The following is a 20,266-nucleotide window of genomic DNA, read 5'->3' as shown; positions in this document are numbered from 1 at the left end:
ACACACACAGGAATATAAATAAAGTCACCTAACTAAAAAATGATATAATGTATTGTATATTTTTTGCAAGTAAATGAATTTAAGCAACAACAAAAAAAAAAAAACAAGGAGCGATTTGGGAGCTGAAAGAGCCGGCTCTTTTAAGTGAGCCCAGCAAAACGAACCATCAAAATCCATGGTATAAGACACACAGGAATATAAGATAAAGTCACGTAACTTTTAAAAATGATATAATGTCCTGTATATTTTTGCGACTAAATTAATTTAAGCAAAAAAAAAGGAGTGATTTGGGAGCCGAAAGAGCCGAGAATTTTTTAAGTGAGCCGAGCCAAAAGAGCTGGCTCTCTAAAAAGAGCCGTAATTCCCATCACTCGTACACAGGGTTTCACTAACGTTGACGTTTCTTCTAAAAAAAAAAAAGGCTCCCTTTTTGTTTTCATGTTTAAAATGAGGCATCCATTTTGGCTCAAGTGAACCAAAACCCCCTCAAGGCCTAGCGTAGCATAGCTAAACCATCAAAAATGAAAAAAAAAAAAACAATAGTTCACCCCATGACACAAAGTTGGCGTACGCTAGCGGACTTTAATCAAGTGGCACAGCCGTGTCTTTTTTGGGGGGGTCGCAAGGGTCAAAGGTCACAAATACATACTTTCCCAGTGACGTTGTTTCTGTGATAGCTCAGGAAGCTAAAATTGAAGATTGCACTTTGGTTTGTGATTGTTTTTTGTTATTTTGGAGCTTTGCCATCACAATAAAAATGGCGTCAATCCAAAAGTGCCACTGTTTTTTTTTCCCCCCCGCAAAAGCAGCTCTCGGGTCATCTCTGAGCAGAAAGTGTGTGGACGTGCCGCCGAGGATCATAAAAAGCGCATCCCGACCGGAACCGGGGCTCCTCCCTCTCCATCCAGTCTTCGGGTCGGAAGTCCGGGAAGAAGAAGCTCATTTCTCTGGAGGCCGACTCCGCAGAATCTGGAACCCGATTGGACCAAGACAAATACACTTTGAAAGATTCTAACGTGTATATTGAACGGCGGTTAGCGGTTGGTGGCGCACCTGAGCCGTGAGTGGCGTTTCGCGTGTCCGTCAGGCCAAAGCGAGCCCGCAGTGTCGCTGGGGATGTGTATCTGGCCCGGAACACTTTGGTGGGACCCATTACTTCCCTCCAGTGAGCGATGGCGTCCACCCGGGCTAAAATGTACGCCCGCATCGGGCCGCTACGTGCGGGACGAAACCAGACAAACTGTGAGTACGCACGCTTAAAGGACAACCGACACCTCCGGCGGACAAGTTGCGTCCATAATCTGTAAAATGACTTCAAATCACGTCTACTGAGCGTATTTGACAAATATATAGCTAGCATATAGCTATATTTGACCTTTTAAGACTCGCGCGGAATATTCAGGAAGTCTTGTTTTCCAGTTGGTGACGATGCCCTAAGTGACGTCACGGAGGGAACGCCCCTGACCGACAAAGCGACACACAATGCATTTTGGGTACTTTGTTTGGTTTGAAAACACAGTGTTGATGGCGAAATTAGAAGGAAAACACAAAAATAACGCCATGGCGAATCGTTGTGTGTTGCACCAAGACTACTATTTGATACTAGTTGACACAAATTCCCAGCGGACAAATCAGCCCATTTCCAACGGAGCTTGGGCGCCATTTTGTGCATTTCCTGGGACGCTGCATTGGAGTCCAGACGGCTCGAATTGATACGCAAGGACTTCTTGAATCGATGTCAAACATTCATGCTTTCCTCTTCGGAACTATTTGAATCATATTCATAAGTGGATGAGTAACAAGAAAGGATCTTCTCCCATTCTGAAGCCATTGTTTTGATTCTAGAGCAAGGCAAGATGTCCTGGCGTGACGTCACGAACAAGGGGGCGGGGCCTTCTGAAAGGGGTCATTTTGTGGCAGTTTTGGGACACTAAGTCATTTTTATTGGTGTTTTGCTTTTGACTAAAAATATCCGCCTGTGTGTTTTGGCTATTTTCGATGCTATCAAATGTTTTTCTGATGTCAGTTAGGAAACCAAAAAAAAAATGGTGTCGGCTGTCCTTTAAAATTAGACAATCCATACTTGAAGACAATCAAATTAAATGTGATTTTAGGTTCTCGGTTACCTTGACATGTACTCAACAAGTCTTTGGTAGAAGAATCGCCCTGGAAATCAAGACAGAGAAGCTTCAAGGGTAAGTCCAAATGTTTTTTTTGACAATATTCAGATGTGTAAACATGCCATATTGTTGATATAAACAACTTTGAGGGCCACCTGAATGCTCTGCGTAAAATCTCTCCGAATCTTGTCGTCTCCACACCAGATCTTGACGTCGAACGATCACAAACTGGTTATCCAGGATAATTTGATGAACTCCCTGCAAGACAGATTAAAAAAAGACTGTATCATAACAAGAATATTAATCTTAACCACGTATTTTTGGAAAAGGGTTGCTTGACTCAAGCAAGCAAGGTACCTCCAGCATGAGAGGATGAGCAACGGCGTCCGGTTTGATGACCGCCAGGGTGAGCTGTAGCGCTTTGGACAGGCGACACGCCGTCAGTAACATCGTCTCTACAAATTCAACAACATCGACAACGTAAGCAAACTTTAGCTTTATAAACCCAAGCGAACAATTCTTCCATTTGTTTTAATGAGCTAAGTTTTAGCATGCAAATATTAACCGTTTTCAACTCGATCCTTAGTTACCGGAAGACGACTTTTGAGGGCTCCAAAATGCTCGTAGACGTTCAAAGATCGACAATTTCCGCCATTTTGTCTTTCATATTTAGTCTTTTTTTGTAACGTGTTTTGTAAATTATGAACAACCGTTGTAAAATGAAAGTTTGTAGCTTATAGGCGATGATTGGAGTGAGGACCGGTTGGTCCGTCACTCAAAATATGTCACCAAAACAATCCGTTTCTTTATGGTTCCTCCCGAAGTGTCGCAAGCGTGAAGTGGGTTTACGCTTTAGAGTTTTTAAATTTGCCCTCAACAAAAAGGGAAATCGTACAATAATCTAATGTGCCCATCAAGTATCCGGCAATCAGTCCAGGGTGTAACCGCGGTGGTATAAAAAGGACGAACAATGCTGCTTCCCTGCCGTCGCGAGTTGTCACGCCCCCGGCGGCCATCTTACGTTGCCACTCACTAAGCCAATCGATTCACGTTTATACTAATGTACAACTCATATCGTGCGTGTGTCTTAGAACTTGTTTTTTTTTTCGCTTTTGAATCAGCATGAGACTTAATTTCTAGTTTGTGTTTTAGCTGTGTTTGCTATTAATTTATTGGTTTGTTATTCATTCCGCGCTGCAGTTATTTAGACTATGTGTGTGTGTGCACCCGCTTTTTGCCCCCCTCCCCCAAAGTCAGCCGATCAGGACTTCCGCTTCCCCATTCAGCCCGAATGAGGGCAAACGCTCGAGAAGATGGCGTGGATGGACTGCGTGACATTAATGTGACAGATATGAAAAGAAAACGTGCATGTCAAGTGCGTGCCAACTGTGCCAAAATGGCCACATCCTGCGCGAGGCAGCGTGCCAAAGAACAAGATGGAGGAATGGGGAGCGGGTGAAAAGGACCACAAATAATCTCGTCATGCCCACCTGTCCGGGTCATGTGACCCGGGGCTGCTAAAGACACAGCTGTCGCGACTTTTGTCACTTTTAGCTATTCTCACTTTGGATAGATGGAAATCGAGCTAGCTATAGAAACAGTTAGACTCTTTGACAGGGTAAGTTAAAAATAGCTGATTAGCTTTCTATTCGCTGGCTAATAGCTATCTATTCGCTATCGCTTCGCTGGCTATTGGCTATCTGTTCACTGGCTAATGGCTATCTGTTCACTAGCTATTTGCTAATAATTTGCTAGCTGTTGGCTATCTATTCGCTAGTTATTAGCTATCTATTTGCTATCTATTCGCTAGCTATTAAATTTCTATTCACTAGCTATTAGCTATCTATTCGCAGGCTATTTGCTATCTATTCGCTGGCTATTGACTATCTGTTCGCTGGCTAATGGCGATCTATTCGCTGGCTAATGGCTATCTGTTCGCAGGCTGGTAGCTATCTATTTGCTGGCTGGTAGCTAGCTATTAGCTATCTATTCGCTAGCTGTTGGCTATCTGTTCGCTAGCTATTAGCTATATATTCGCTAGCTATTCGCTGGTGAATGGCTGTTCGCTGGCCATTGGCTATCTGTTCGCTGGCTGGTAGCTAGCTATTCGCTATCTATCTATTCGGTAGCTGTTGGCTATCTACTCTCTGGCTAATGGATAACTGTTTGCTAGCTATTAGCTATCTATTCACTAGCTAGCTTGCTATCGATTTGAGTTACTTTGGGGTTGAGTGAATGCTGGCGCGTGTGGCTGCCGCTGCTCACCCACAGAAGAAACTTGTCTTGTTACTGTAAAGTGACCTTGAGAGTTTTGAAAGGCGCTTAGAAATGAAATGTCTTAATATTGTTATTATTATCTAAATTAATATGTATTGTAATACAGGTAACATCCGACTTACGACCGGCTCAACTTACGACCACCCGTACTTACAACCATGACTTCCAGATCCTATTTTATACAATTGAATTCTACGCCTGGCACCGCAACGCGCTAGCAAGCCGCCAACATGTACGACAATTTTGGCCAGGCAGCTTAGAAATGAAATGTATGATTATTAAAACTGAAATAACCTGGTTGCACAAGTGTGCACACCCTGCCGGCTGTGTAAAAAAAATTAAAAAAATCCAGCAGTCTAAATCCAACGTTGCGGACTCCCCGCGTGCAGTTGTCGCCGATCCCTTTTTGGTCAGGCAGCTGAGTCGTAACCCCCACAAGGCCCCACTTGTGTTGCGAGTTATGTTTTGAAAACATGCAAGTCCGAGGAGAATTGGGAGAGAAAATAATCATTTTCCAATGGATCATGTGTCCCCGCCCCCCCTGGACTGGAATGGAGTCTAGGGTCTGAAGACCCTCCCCGCGAGGGTCCCGCGGATGCTCTTGAGGCCACCTAGAAAAGCCAAAGGCCTTGAGAGCCTCCGTTTCAAATCAACTCGCTTTTGCTCTCGACTCAAACGATGCATAGCAAATCCTCACCTGTTCTCTTTTTGAGCCCGAATGCCGGCGACCTTTGAACTCTTCCCCTCCCGCCTCCCTCGGCAGCTGCGTCAACCACGACGACGGGCAACTGGCGTGCCCGGCGAAGGACGGAGGCTGCCATTAATCCCGTATCTGCGGCTAATGAGTTAGCAACATGATACAAAACGTCGACGGCCTTTTTGGATGGGTTGAATTTGAGCCTTTGGATGGATAAACCTTTATTCGTCTCACAGTGGAGACATTTACATTTTACAGAAGTAGAAAAACAACATACAGGAGCTGCTGTAAAGGCAGCAACTCTCGCGGTGCCATCTTGAAGTTAAAAAAAACCCAACAACAACACATAAGACAACACAACGACACAGAAATTCATTCATTCTTCAGCACTTGCTGTACCCTCTTTACGACATGAAGCAGTTAGATGAAAGGGCCATTTCTCACGTCAGAGGAGCAATTTTGATGCGCCCTTCAACTTCAACATGATTCAGGTGGCTAGCTCTTTAGCGCTGAGAATGGCGGCGCCTGAGGGGAGTCGCTGGAGAAGGTGGTGGGCAGGGTGCGAAGGGTCTGGTGGATTTTTTTTTTCTGACCTGAGTGGACATGAGGCTTGCACCCTTGGCCAGTGACCATGGGAAATATCGAAAAAGTTTGTACGACATCCTTTCAAAGAGCACCGCACACACACACACACACACACACACACACACACACACACAGAAATATGGAAATAAATAAGTGCGTGCCTATTTGTGGATGGCGAGCGTGTCGAGTTTCAAGCTAAGCTTCTAGCGCTGAGCTGGAAAGTTTCTGTGAAGGAGGGCCACGGGTTCCGATCACGCCCGACCCCACTCGCCCATTTTAGAACACAGGTGTTGACATTAGCGCTAGCGGCTAGCGCTAGCGGCAGAGGAACATGAACCAGAGGGCTGTTGGTGACCCCTTGTTGCCCCCCCCCCCAAGATGCCTTTGAGTGGTCAAATACGGGCCGGGGGGGGGGGGGGGGGGTAATACTAGCGCAAACCCCCCCCCCCCCACCCCCCCAAAAAATGCTTTTGCTCTTTCATATTCCGCTAAGCACGCACTTGCGACCAACAACGAGGCGCTCTAAAAAGTGTCCTTGACACCCCCCCAAAAAAAACAAATTCTTAACAACCCGAATTGTTGTAATATACCACCATCAATTATGACATAGTGTATTTCTACTCCAGTGTGGTTGCTACTGCTCACCCACACAAAAACGTGTCCTGTGACCTTGAGAGAGTTGAAAGGCTCTTATAAAAGATTTTTTTTGTCGTCAACTACATTTTCCTGATGATTTTTTTTTATTTATTTTAATGTAGTTGTTGATCAAAAATATCCTTTTTGTTTCCCCAGCTAGCTAGCTAGCTAGCTGTGCTGCCAATGAAGCCGCTAGCTCCTGACGCGGCACGTCGAGGTAACGTTTCATTGACGGCTGCTAAACGAACGCCACGACACATGTCTGCTCGACAGGCAATGCATTGTTCTGACCGCCCCCACCCACCTCCAAAAAAGTGTAAAATGGGGTTGGGGGTGCGCTCGGTGCTCCAAGGGGTGTAGGGTGTCTGCAGGCCTGCGCCAACAGCTGAGAGGTGTGATTTCGCAGGCCTGCGAGAAGGCCTCCTAAAGGACACCGACAGGTGGGAGATTTGGGGCGTAGGCGAGGGGGCGGCTCGCCTCGCCCGGGTGCGGATAGAAAAGGCCGAGCGGTCGGGCCGGAGAGGCGCGTTTGGATGCACCGCAGCGAGGACGTCCTTGTCACCAATAGTTTCGACGCCATTTTAGCTTCACATAGGCTGAAAACAGGGAGTTGTTGTTGTTGTTATTTTATGATTTCTGACGCTTAAGAGGCAAAAAAATGAGACTTCTGTAAAGAGCAGCTAGCATTAGCATTTTAGCTTCACGTAGGCTGAAAACAGGGAGCTTGTTTTTGTTGTTGTTGTTGTTTTTTATGATTTCTGACGCTTAAGAGGCAAAAAAATGAGACTTCTGTGAAGAGCAGCGACCGTTCACGCGGCTTCAAAGTCAAACCAGACAGAGGTTAGTGGCATTTGGTTTTTTTTACGGTGCGTGTGAGGAGAGTGCTGCGTACTTTCCTGCGTACTTTCCTGCGTACTTTCCTGCATACTAACCTGAACCAGAAGGTATCCTAACATCTTGATTTCTTGAGTTCAACAGCGTCCATTTTTTAATAATAATAATAATAATAATACATGTCATTTCTAAGCGCCTTTCAAAACTCTCAAGGTCACTTTACAGTCACAGGATCAGTTTTTCTGCGGGTGAGCAGCGGCAGCCACACGCTTCAGCATTCACTCGAAACCGGAAGTTCTTTCATTATTAGAATGAATCAACAAACCTATAAATAAATACAGAAATATATATATATATATATATAAACAAATACAGTAAAGTCTCGTTATATCGATATCGGATATATCGATAGTCCCGGTTATATCGATATTTTTTCGGACTCCCTTGAATATCGATATAACGAGACTTTACTGTACATACAGAAATACATATATAAATACATAAATATGTATAAACAAACAAATACATCAACAAACACTTAAATAAATACATATATAAATACACATATACATACATAAATATATATATATATAAACAAATAAATACATACATAAATACGTATATAAATACATAAATAAAGGCATATGTATAAACAAATAAATACATAAACATTTAAATAAATACATACACAAATACATATACAAATACTTATATAAATACATGTATAAATACATAAATAAATACATATATAAATACATATATAAATACCTATATAATTACATAAACACTACATGAATAAATATATAAAGAAATAAATACATATATAAATAAATACATAAATAAACCCATAAATATATAAAATAAATACATAAACAAACACTTAAATAAATACATACATAAATACATACGTATATAAATACATACATATAAATACTTATATGAATACATATAAATACATAAATACATATATCAATACATAAATAAATACATGAATAAATACATACATATATATAAGCACATTATTGTATCTATGCTTGTCTGTGACTGTAAAGTGGAAAACCATGTCTGTGTCCGCAACGACACTTTAAGAGTCACCTCGCCCTAGTCACCTAATAATAATAATCATAATAATCCTAATAATTGTGTGTATTTGGAGGTTCTTGTTCCATTGAAAGCGGCCCTTGTGTTTGCCGCAGGCTGCAGTTGTGCTTGCCCCTTTGGGAGGACATGCTTCCTTATATGCCCATATTCATACAGCCACTTATGGAATGTAAGGAAGTGTGTGGTTCCGAGGGGACTCCGGCGCCGGACAGGAAGGGGGCGGGGTCATCCCGGTCCAGCTTTTACAACCAGTCCAATGAATACGTCCGTCATACAGGAGTGGTGCATCGATGAAAAGGTTTCTTCAGCCGTCATCTGTACTTCTCTGAAGGTGTCGGAACGGTTCGCTTCTTATCCAAGAGGCTTCGTCAGCAAACTTAAAATTTGCTGGTCGCTGTGCACTGAGGTTTAAATCTTAGTGAAAGAAAATAGATGGTTTGAAAGGGGAGTCGAAGAAGCGCTTTTTTTTAATACAACAGCAAAACCCTTCACTAAATCGCCATGGTGGGGTGAGGTTTAATTTGGATCTTCTTAGGCCACATAGGCTTAGTTATGCTGACATTGTTTGTGTGTGTGTGTGTGTCTGGACGACAGGTGAAAGGAAGGCTGCTGATTTTAGCTTAACGCTCAACGAGGATTGACAGAGCACAGCTGTTAGCCCCTTTATAGAAGCACGGATAGGGCGGTGGGGGGTCCGGGAGGGTCGCAAGGGGGTGGGCTTCACCCACACGATGCAAAGCTTTCTAGTTTGGCTACGTTTCATCTAAAAATAAGGATTTTATACCCTGTTTACATCTTTTATATCATAATAATTCATAATGATACATTTCATTTAGAAGCGCCTTTCAAAACTCTCAAGGTCACTTTTCAGTCATAGGAGAAGTTTTTCTGTGGGTGAGCAGCGGCAGTCACACGCGCCAGTGTTCATTCAACCCAGAAGTAACTCAAATACATAGAAAGCTAGCTAGCTAGCTAATAGATAGCCAAAAGATAGCCAGCTAGACAATTAGCTATATAACTAATAGAGGCCAGCCAGATCGCTAGCTAGCTGGCCAGTTAGCTAATAGAAAGCTAATAGATAGCAAATAGATCATCATAATAATAATAATCCATTTGATTTCTAAGTGCCTTTCAAAACTCTCAAGGTCACTTTACAGTCACAGGATGAGTTTTTCTGTGGGTGAGCAGCGGCAGCCACACGCGTTCACTCAACCCGGAATAATTAAAATAAATAAAACCAAAACCTACATAAATAAATAATAAAACTAAATAAATGAATACATAAATACAACATTATCACAATAGTAATAAAAATATAAAGAACAACACAATTTAAATAAATAAATAAAATAAAAAAATACATAAAAACAAAATTATCATAATAATAAAAACACAAAGAACAACACAACCCAAATAAATAAATAAAACAAAATAAATAGTTAAATAAATACATAAATAATAAAAACTTACATAATAATAAAACAAAATAAATATCTAAATACAACAAACAACAAAACCTAAATAACTGAATAAATAAATACATAAATAATAAAAAATAATGAAACAAAATTAATAAAACAAAAAAAAATACAAAAATCATACAAAAATTATCAAACAAAATAAATAATAAAACAAAATAAATATCTAAATAAATAAATGAATAATACGTGAATAATTAAAAAATAAATAAAATAAAACAAAATAAAAAAATACATAAATACAAAATTATCATAATAGTAACAATAATAAGACAAAGAACAATAAAACCCAAATAAATAAATAAATAAATAAATAATAATACAAAAAATAAATAAATACAAAAATCATAAAAAATATTATCAAACAAAATAAATAATAATCAAACAAAATAACTATCTAAATAAATAAATACTCAATAATATATATGTGTATTTTGTTTTTTTTTTTTTTTTTTTTTAGGTAAGCGTGAAGAGGAGACCGTGGGGGGGGGGGGGGGGGCGGGGCCTTCTCTGACCCCTCGTTGAAGCAACACCTTGCTGTGGCTGGTCAAACGGAACCAAGTCAGGTGTTTCAGTGAGCTTTGGTCCCCTTCAACCAGCTACCGCGTCGTGCATTCAGTCAACGGACGCCCCCGGCCGGCCAGGTCGTCAGAGCAACGGAAATGGAGTCATTCGCTGTTTCCTGTGCGTGCATGCGAAAAGTCAATCAATTCATCAAATAAAGGAAGCATTGGTCAATTTGTTGCACGACATGTGCTTTGAACAAGGTACACGTTACAAAAGGTGACTGGAAAAAAACTGCTTCAGATGTAATAAAGCACGACTGTCAATCCATGTTTATTTTTGCACCATTTCTCCAATCTCCATTCCACATATTATAATGACTACACATGCATTTAAAAATACAGGACATGATTATTTAAAATGCATTTTAATATTAATAATTAGCATTATAATTGTGCTAGTTTTGAAAGGCAATTATAAATACAATGTACTGTATTATTATTATTATTATTATTATTATTATTAGTAGAGCTATTTTATATTAGCTATCTAGCTTTCTATCTATTTGTGTCACTTCCGGGTTTAGGCAACGCTGGCGTGTGTGGCTGCCGCTGCTCACCCACAGAAAAACTTGACTGTAAAGTGACCTTCAGAGTTTTGAAAAGCGCTTATAAATGAAATGTATTATTATTATTATTATTATTATTATTATTATTATGAATACTTCCCATGTAAGGCGCACCTGCGTATAAGTTGCAGAGTCATCTTTTGAAACATCCCCAAAAAGTAAAATAAAATAAAATAAAACGAAGGCTTTTGGGTATGACTTGACTGTAAAGTGACCTTGAGAGCTTTGAAAAGCGCTTAAAAATAAAATGTATTCTTATTATTCTTACTAAAAATATTTAAAATCATACAACAATAAATAGAAATCCATAAACTATGCTCATCAGATATCAAATCAATAAATGTCGTTCTGAACAACATTTTAAAAGCTTTCTTGTATTTCTAATACATAAACAACCATATAGATATTGATTTGACAATCATCACCTGAGCTATAATTCAACCAATATCATAACATTTTCAAAAAATGTGTGTGTGGCGTGATCGTTGACAACTCGATCAGTGGCGCTTGGTGATGACGTCAGCAGGGGGGGCGCCAAGGACCAGGCGAGGAAGTGACTGGGGAAAAGGCATTGCATTGGAGGCAACATAAAAGTTACCCACGTTAACGCAACAGCTGGACTCACGTGTGCCTTTTTTGACAAAACGACAGTGTGGACATTTTTTATTAACCTTTCCTGAACTGTTATTAATCTCAGTTAGGTTTTTACATCCGTTTTTTTCCTGATAAAAAAAATAAGCCATGTTTTGACCACATCAATATCGTCACTTAAAAATCAAAATGTCGTCTTTCTCTTTCTTGTTTAATGGGTGAGCGCCGCCGGCCACTAGGGGGCGATACACATTTTGCAGTGTCCGGAAGCGGAAAAGACGTCACATCCGGAATAATGGCTGACACTGTAGAGACAGGTGAGTCTTCAACCCGTGTAAACGCTGCTTTTTGTGACGCTTTTCGCGTGTTGATGATGTTTTTTTGTGGCGAGCGACGAGACACAATCAAACCGCGCTTTCGCAGCTGGTGTTATATGATATATTCATACCATTTTATATTTCATATTTCAACTCTGATTCTCAGCGAAGCTAATGTATTCTTCTATCGCAATCGATGAAGCTAACGCACACGTTTGATCATCTTTAGACGTAAATATTCACAGCAAGCATAAAAATAAAACTGTCATCGGTGAAAAAAAGAAGTTCCGGTTCACTTTGTGCTAGAATGAAAAGAGCCACTAAACCGTAGGCACGTGACAAAATGTTTCAATAATAATTCATCGCACATTTTCTAATTCCATATTAAAGTGCATTTAAATAGTTTTCAAGTGATGTGTAGATTATTGTTCTATGACAAATAATATGGAAATAATGGTATTTTTAATTTTCGAAATATGAGGGGATTTTTTTGCCTGTAATGACAGTTAAAACAATGAAAATCTGTGACTGAGTTCTTTATTACAGTTTAAACCATCATAACTTTCATAAATTTAGGGAATTTAACGAGTAAGGTACCATTAGAAAGCTTTTGAAATTATACATAAGAACAGAAAACATAAGAAAGGATTCAAAATATAAATGAGCAAATATCAACGATCGAATGCAGGCAGATTTTCGTCAGAAATCCAAAATGGCTGTCACTGAATACTAGGAAAGAAATTTGCTAGTTCTAGAAATATAGATGCTAATGCTTCTTTCTGCTTGAAACTTGGCAGTTATTGAGAAAAAGAGATCTTCTACCACTTCGATGAGTTATAAAAATACAACTTACTCACCTTTATAAACTGTAGTGTGAGCAAAAAGAGTGTCAACTTCAATCCATTTTTTTTCGTTGTCGTATTGGGAAATTTCAAGAACTAGCATGGAGGCAAACGTGTAATACGTCATCATAAGCTGCATAGCTTGAAAAATCCCACCGAAAAACATGACGTACTTCACAAAAATGCAATGATATACGACTGCGGGTACACAGTGTGCTCGCATCACTGGACACTGGAAACAATGGGGGTGGATATAGCGAACTGTAGCGTACCTACAAGTATGTCGTCTTTGGACCAGTCACGTTTGTAATAATTAGCAATGATGCTAACATCGTATCTATGGCCATCACTTAGAAATAATTCTGTTGATATTATTGGTTGTTTTTATTAGGATAGAGCTCATTGTGTTGTTTTGTTTCCAGTAGAATAACCCCCTCAAAAACATAAACACTCTCTGATGTACTTTGTTGTCAGTCACAGTGTTTGAAAACGGGCCATTTAAATGCAACAAAAATGCTAGCAATGCTAAGAAAAATGTGCCAAATGATCTTTTCAACCTGCAGATGAAAGTGACAAGAAAGCAGAAATTGAGCGCACCAAGGCAAGTTGCTTTCTATCTCTCTTTTTTCTTTTTTAATGTGTACCAAAAAAAAGAGTTGATGATATTTTGCTGTGTATTTATTTGGACGACACAGAGCGAAGGCAAAGAGTTAACCAAAGAGGAGAAGCAGCGACTGAGGAAAGAGAAGAAGCAGCAGAAGAAAAACAAAGACAAAAAAGATGGCGCCGCAATACCCGATGCTTCTTCTTCTGCGCCGCCTTCACAAAAAGGTGGACTCATTTTGTCTTTTTCATTTGAGATGAGCTGACTTTTTTTGCTGTACTTAAAACTACCCTTCGTTTTTCAAAATAAAGCACTTCCCCCAGTGGCAGCCGCCGGTGCGGACGCTGCCGCGACATCCGACAAGGTGGTCTGCAGCAAAGTGGAGCTAAAAGCGGAGAGGAGACCTCGACACGACTCGGACAGGTCCTCCAAACAAGGCAAAAAGCGCGAAAGCAGCCAACAGCAGGCCGCGTCCGCCGCCAAACCCAAAGTGCCGCCCAGCGACCTGCAACCCGGTAAGACCAAAGCGCCGAAATGGGGTTGCCTAGTCCCCGGAGAGACTCACTGGTGTGTTGTATGTGTGTTAGTGGTGAAGAGGCTGCCTGAACACGTCCAAGTAGACGACCCTGATGTCGTCAAGAAGCTGGCCAAGAAGCTGGAAAGACAACAGGTACAGTGATACAGCTTGCAGGGGACAGTGTGAGTGAGGGTATTATCGCCCAGAAAGCACGGCCGCTTCACTCGGATATCATCAAGAGGCAACGACATCAACGACCATCACAAAGGTCAATAAAACCACTTTATCATACAGTACAGTTTATTTCTCTCATTACAATACAATAGCACATTTATTAGACATAAAATAAGGCATATTTGGTGTCGTTTTTAAGGCTTACTTCGTCGAAAATTATGTTTGATGGGGACCTGGGAACGGATTCTTCTCATTTTTAATGGTTTCTTATGGTAAATTAATGTTTGCAAGACACACTTTTCCACCTTATACACACATATATTGGTAACATCTGACTTACGACCACGACCCCCAGATCCTATTTTTACAATTTTAATTCAACGCCTGGCACCGCAACGCGCTAGCAGGCCGGCAACACGCACAACAATTTTGGACAGCCAGCATGTCACACACTCGCACAGCAATCGACCGCGTGATGGCACCACAGGGGGGAGTCATTTAGCCTCCGAGTTTTCTATTATATACATATATATATATATATATATATATATATATATATATATATATATATATATATATATATATATATATATATATATATATATATATATACACTAGTGAGTGTGAGAGCCACTGTCCAGGATGAAACATCCAAGCTCCATGAATACATCAAAGAGAAGGCTCCAACGGATGATGTACTCAGAGAATGTCTCAGTCAATGGGGAACAGAGGATGAGGTGCTGGAAGAGGGACAATCATGGGAGGAAAAGCCCCTACACGGGATGTACCACCGAACCATAGCAGAAGTGGCTGATCTCAAGAAGTCCTATCAGTGGCTAGAGAGGGCTGGCCTAAAGGACAGCACAGAGGCACTCATCCTGGCTGCCCAAGAGCAGGCCCTGAACACCAGAGCCATAGAGGCAGGGATATACCACACCAGACAAGACCCAAGGTGTAGGTTGTGCAAAGAGGCACCTGAGACAATCCAACACGTAACTGCAGGGTGTAAGATGCTGGCAGGGAAAGCCTACATGGAGCGCCATAACCAGGTGGCTGGCATAGTCTACCGAAACATCTGTGCGGAGTATGGACTGGAAACCCCAAGGTCAAAATGGGAAACACCTCCCAAGGTGGTGGAGAATGACCGAGCAAAGATCCTGTGGGACTTCCAGATACAGACCGACAAGATGGTAATGGCCAACCAACCAGATATCGTGGTCATAGATAAAGGGGAAAGGAAAGCCGTTGTCGTGGATGTAGCGGTCCCGAGTGATGGGAACATCAGAAAGAAGGAACATGAGAAAATCGAGAAATACCAAGGGCTCAGAGAGGAGCTGGAGAGAGCCTGGAAGGTAAAGGTGACAGTCGTGCCTGTGGTGGTCGGAGCACTCGGGGCAGTGACCCCCAAACTCGATGAGTGGTTGCAACAGATCCCGGGAACAACATCGGATATCTCGGTCCAGAAAAGCGCAGTGCTGGGAACAGCACGGATACTGCGCAGAACCCTCAAGCTTCCTGGCCTCTGGTAGAGGACCCGAGCTGAAATGGGGACAGACACCACCCATGGTGGGTGAGACGAGGATTTTTTTTTTTATATATATATATATATATATATATATATATATATATATATATATATATATATATATATATATATATATATATATATATATATATATATATATGTATGTATATATATATATATATATATATATATATATATATATATATATATATATATATATATATAGTAAAGTCTCGTTATATCGATATTCAAGGGAGTCCGAAAAAATATCGATATAACCGGGACTATCGATATATCCGATATCGATATAACGAGCCTTTACTGTATATGTATATGTCCGAGCTACCAGCAAAATTTTAGTTTGCTGACGAGGCTTTTCAGATGAGAAGCGTCCAACACCTTCAAAGAAGTCCAGATGGCGGCTGAAGAAACCTTTTCATCGATGTGGGATTGTTTTTTTTTGTGTGTGTGTTTGTTTGTTTGTTTTTTTTTTTAATGGGCTCGAATGTTCAAACTTGCCTGTCCTTGACTTTCAGATCCCACTCCGGTCAGACTACGGCTACAAGGTTAGCCTCTTTTTACACCTGCACCAGTACAGTCGCAAGGCCCCCCTGACGCAGCAGGTCGGGTAAGCTCATCGATCCATCCGACCCAATGGAGTGCGATCAACGGAACGGTGAAATCATGAAAATGTCTCCATCGCTAGCATCCCTTCGTCGGTCATCCATCCCGCGATCGTTCGACTGGGCCTTCAGTACTCGCAAGGCATCGTGGCGGGATCCAACGCTCGTTCCGTGGCGCTGCTGCACGCCTTCAAACAGGTGTGACGACAACCCGGTCACGTATGAAATTGGCCTATTGAAAGTATGTCGCCGTCAGGTCATCAGGGACTACGCGACCCCGCCCAACGAAGAGCTGGCAAGAGACTTGGTCAACCGATTGAAACCTTACATCAGGTAAGAGCCTCCCTTCATTTCTTTTTATTTATCTAGCTATCCAGCTATCTATCTCATTAGCTCTCTTGCTATCTGCCTAGCTAGCTATCTACTTGCTATCTAGCTGGCTAGCTATCTATCTCCCTATTTATTAGTTAGATAGCTATCTAGCTTCTCATCTATTAGCTATATCCTTAAGAGTTTTCGAAGGCGCTATAAATACATCACAAAGGTCAATAAAACGACTTTATTATATGTTAGTGTTTATTCCTTTAATTATAATACCATAGCACATTTATTATACATAAAATAAGGTATATTTTGTGTAGCTTCAAGGCTTATTTAGTAGAAAATTATGTTTTATGGGGACCTGGGAACGGATTATACTCATTTTTAATGGTTTCCTATGGGAAATTAATGTTTGGCAGATTAACGTATCACCTTCCATACACTTTCTGGAACCAATTAAGTTCGTAAACTGAGGTGTCACTGTACAATGTAGCTATCTATTAGCTAGCTAGCTAGTTTTGTATTTATTTGAGTTATTCCGGGTTGAGTGAACACTGGCGCGTATGGCTACCGCTGCTCACCCACAGAAAAACGTATACTGTGACAAATTAAATGTATTATTATTATTATTAGCTATCTTCTATTAGCTTGCTAGCCTTCTATCTATTTGTGTTACTTCCGGGTTGAGTGAACACTGGCGCGTGTGGCTGCCGCTGCTCACCCACAGAAAAAGTTGACTGTAAAGTGACCTTGAAAAATTTGAAAGGCGCTTCGAAATGAAATGTATTATTATTATTATTTTTCCTCTTTTTTTGCAGCTTCTTGAACCAATGTCGCCCTCTATCGGCCAGCATGGGAAATGCAATCAAATATATCAAGAAGGAGATCTCCAACATTCCAAATCACTGCAAGGAAGACGAGGTGTGACACATTTTCATCTCACGGAAGCCATTAGCGTAATTAACGCTCACATCCACAAGCTAATTAAGTGCAAAGTTAATGAGTAAACCAAAAATGTCGCTGTTCTTCCTCGCAGGCGAAAAGCAAACTTTTGAACTGCATCGATTGCTACATTGACGAAAAGATCGTCCTGGCGGCCAAAGCCGTCGCCGAGATCGCCATTGAAAAGATCAGCGACGGCGACGTCATCCTCGTCTACGGATGGTCAGCATAATTTGCTATCTAGCTAGCTACCTAGCTGGCTATCTATTTGCTCTCTATTAGCTAGCTACCTGGCTGGCTGTCTATTTGCTATCATTTTGCTATCTATTTTCTATCTAGCTAGCTATTTAGCTGGCTATCTATTAGCTAGCTCGCTGGTTAGCTGGCTGTCCAATAGCTATCTATTAGCTGGCTAGCTGGCTGGCTATCTGGTAGCTAGCTAGCAAGCTTTCTATCTATTTGAGTTACTTCTGAATGAACGCTGGCGCATGTGGCTGCCGCTGCTCACCCACAGAAAAAAACTGATCTTGTGACTGTAAAGTGACCTTGAGAGTTTTGAAAGGCGCTTACAAATGAAATTTATTATTATTCTTAACTATTTGCGATCTATGTGTGTATTTTTCTTGTGGGTCCGCGGGCAGCTCGTCGCTGGTCAACCACATCCTTTACGAGGCCTTCAACATGGGCCGCAAGTTCCGCGTGATCGTGGCAGACAGCAGGCCGCGGTTGGAAGGCCGCGAAGCCCTGCGGCGTTTGGTCCAACATGGCATCCGCTGCACGTACATCCTCATCTCGGTGGTCTCCTACATCCTCCCGGAGGTAAAACGTCGCCACGCGCTAGCTTTCAGCGCCATTGTGAAGTCAACTTTGATGTGTGATTTTTGGTATTAGCTATGTAGCTAGATATCTAGCGATCTATCTGTTGGCTATCAGCTATTTATTAGCTATCCATTCGCTGGCTGGCTAGCTATTAGCTGGCTAGCTGTTGGTTATCTGGCTATCAGCTATTGATTAGCTATCCATATCAATTAGCTAGCTGTTAGCTGTCTAGCTGGCTGGCTGTGAGCTGTCTAGCTGTTGGCTATCTGGCTGTCTATTCGCTATTTATTAGCTATCCATTAGCTAGCTAGCTTTCTATCTATTTGAGTTATTCTGTGTTGAATGACAGTAAAGTGACCTTGAGAATTTTGAAAGGCGCTTAGAAATGAAATGTATTTTTTATTATTATGATTGTAGCCGTGACCTTTTTGTCCGCCCAGGTGTCAAAGGTTCTGGTGGGCGCCCACGCGCTGCTCGCTAACGGCTACATGATGTCCCGCGTGGGCACGTCCCAAATCGCTCTGGTGGCCAAAGCCTTCAACGTGCCCGTGCTGGTGTGCTGCGAAACGTACAAGTTCTGCGAGAGGGTTCAAACGGACTCCTTTGTATCAAACGAGCTGGGTAAGCTAAAGCACACAAACTAGCTAACATGCTCAAGGCGACGCGACGGCGACATTTCGGACATGAAGAAACAAGTTGCTAACTTGACGCTGGAATGTGAACATTCATACAGTAAACATTTCGTGCGGCGGCCATTTTGTCGCGCTGTTCAATTGTGCCTTTTTTTCTTTTAGCGCTCTTTAGCTCCACTTTCTTTCGCCCCATTTAGCATTTTTTGGTCTTTTCTCTTGACTTTATTTTTATTTCTTCTCTTCATTTCTTTTCATTTGTCTAGCTATCCAGCTGTCTATCTCACTAGCTATCCAGCTAGCTATCTATTTGCTATCTCTTCGTTATCAAAGTCAAACATTTTGAATAGATTTCGACTTACGACCGTTTGGTCGGAACTGAACTCGGTCGTAAGTCGAATGTTACCTGTATATTATTATTATTATTATTATTAGCTATCTCTCCTATTAGTTAGTTAGCTAGCTAGCTTCCGAGTTGAATGAACGCTAGCACGTGCGGCTGTTGCTGTTCCCCCACAGAAAAAATTGACTGTAAAGTGACCATGAGAGTTTTGAAAGGTGCTTATAAATGAAATGTATTATTATTTTTATTATTATTATTATTCAGGTTTGATTCGCATCTAGCTACCATTCTATTAGCTACGTCCTTGGGATTTTTGAATGGTGCTTATAAATAAAATATATTAATAGTATTATTATTATTAGCTATCTCCGATTACCTAGCTGGCTAGCTAGCTAGCTTCCGGGTTGAGTGAATGCTGGCGCGTGTGGTTGCCGCTACTCACCCACAGAAAAACTTGAGTGTAAAGTGACCTTGAGAGTTTTGAAAGCCTAACCTGCGATGTATTTTATTGTATTCATTTTTCTAGACGATCCCGACAACCTGATCGTGACGCGAAAGGGCAAAACGCAGCTGGCGCGCTGGCAGGAGGTTCGCTCGCTGGGTTTGCTCAACCTGGTGTACGACGTGACGCCGCCCGACTTTGTGGACGCCGTCATCACGGAGCTCGGCATGATCCCGTGCACGTCGGTGCCCGTAGTGCTGCGCGTCAAAAGCGTCGACCAGTGAGCCGTTAAGAAAAAAAAATCAAAAAAGATATGTACACACACACACACACACACACGCAAATACACACATGATTGAATTGCCGTAATAAACGACTTTTCTTTGGAAGGTCTTAAGATGGCCGCCGCCACTGAAAAGTTTTGGGGGAAAAAAATGTGCACCGACCCCTTGCTTTCACCCATCAACATGAAACGACATCTTTGAAAGATTTTTTTTTTGATGAACCGATTTGAGCATCAACATTATTAATAATAATAATACATTTAATTTCTAAGCGCCTTTCAAAAGGTAGCTAGCTAGATAGCCAGCTATGTAGGTAGATAGCCAGATAGCCAGCTAGGTAGCTAGCTAGCTAGATAGCCAACTTCATTTGACTACTATTTACTTTTTCATTCAGTCTTTTTTATTTGTTAAAAACATTTCAATTAAATAAAAT

The 20,266-nt window shown here is 41.3% G+C and overlaps 2 protein-coding genes across 3 annotated transcripts; one reads left to right on the top strand and one right to left on the bottom strand.

The window, feature by feature from the left end:
* Nucleotides 1-557: 557 nt before the first annotated feature.
* On the bottom strand, nucleotides 558-2,864 carry nme6 (NME/NM23 nucleoside diphosphate kinase 6). Of its 2 annotated transcripts, none has more exons than XM_089022453.1 (6): nucleotides 2,686-2,864; nucleotides 2,478-2,575; nucleotides 2,276-2,378; nucleotides 2,127-2,166; nucleotides 1,054-1,214; nucleotides 558-969 (listed from the first exon to the last, which is right to left on the bottom strand). In XM_089022453.1, exons 2-6 carry the CDS (start codon nucleotides 2,568-2,570, stop codon nucleotides 818-820), a joined length of 549 nt encoding a protein of 182 aa, XP_088878579.1. In that variant the 5' UTR covers nucleotides 2,571-2,575; nucleotides 2,686-2,864; the 3' UTR covers nucleotides 558-817. The 2 variants fall into 2 exon arrangements, with proteins under 2 accessions (XP_088878579.1, XP_088878581.1); XM_089022455.1 differs by having other exon boundaries at nucleotides 2,711-2,851.
* A 3,965-nt stretch (nucleotides 2,865-6,829) lies between these two features.
* eif2b4 (eukaryotic translation initiation factor 2B subunit delta) lies at nucleotides 6,830-20,264 on the top strand. The gene is made up of 14 exons (XM_089022434.1): nucleotides 6,830-7,155; nucleotides 11,712-11,768; nucleotides 13,174-13,211; nucleotides 13,306-13,441; nucleotides 13,526-13,729; nucleotides 13,802-13,884; nucleotides 15,967-16,058; nucleotides 16,137-16,251; nucleotides 16,310-16,386; nucleotides 17,193-17,295; nucleotides 17,411-17,538; nucleotides 17,958-18,135; nucleotides 18,576-18,756; nucleotides 19,634-20,264. Exons 2-14 carry the CDS (start codon nucleotides 11,747-11,749, stop codon nucleotides 19,831-19,833), a joined length of 1,557 nt encoding a protein of 518 aa, XP_088878560.1. The 5' UTR covers nucleotides 6,830-7,155; nucleotides 11,712-11,746; the 3' UTR covers nucleotides 19,834-20,264.
* The last annotated feature ends 2 nt before the right edge of the window (nucleotides 20,265-20,266 follow it).

The sequence above is a fragment of the Hippocampus bargibanti genome, linkage group LG19 (genome assembly GCF_051943395.1).
Source record: "Hippocampus bargibanti isolate YZ-2025 linkage group LG19, ASM5194339v1, whole genome shotgun sequence".
NCBI lineage: Eukaryota > Metazoa > Chordata > Actinopteri > Syngnathiformes > Syngnathidae > Hippocampus > Hippocampus bargibanti.
Note: the sequence above shows the minus strand (reverse complement) of the source record. Positions and strands in the feature narration are given on the sequence as shown.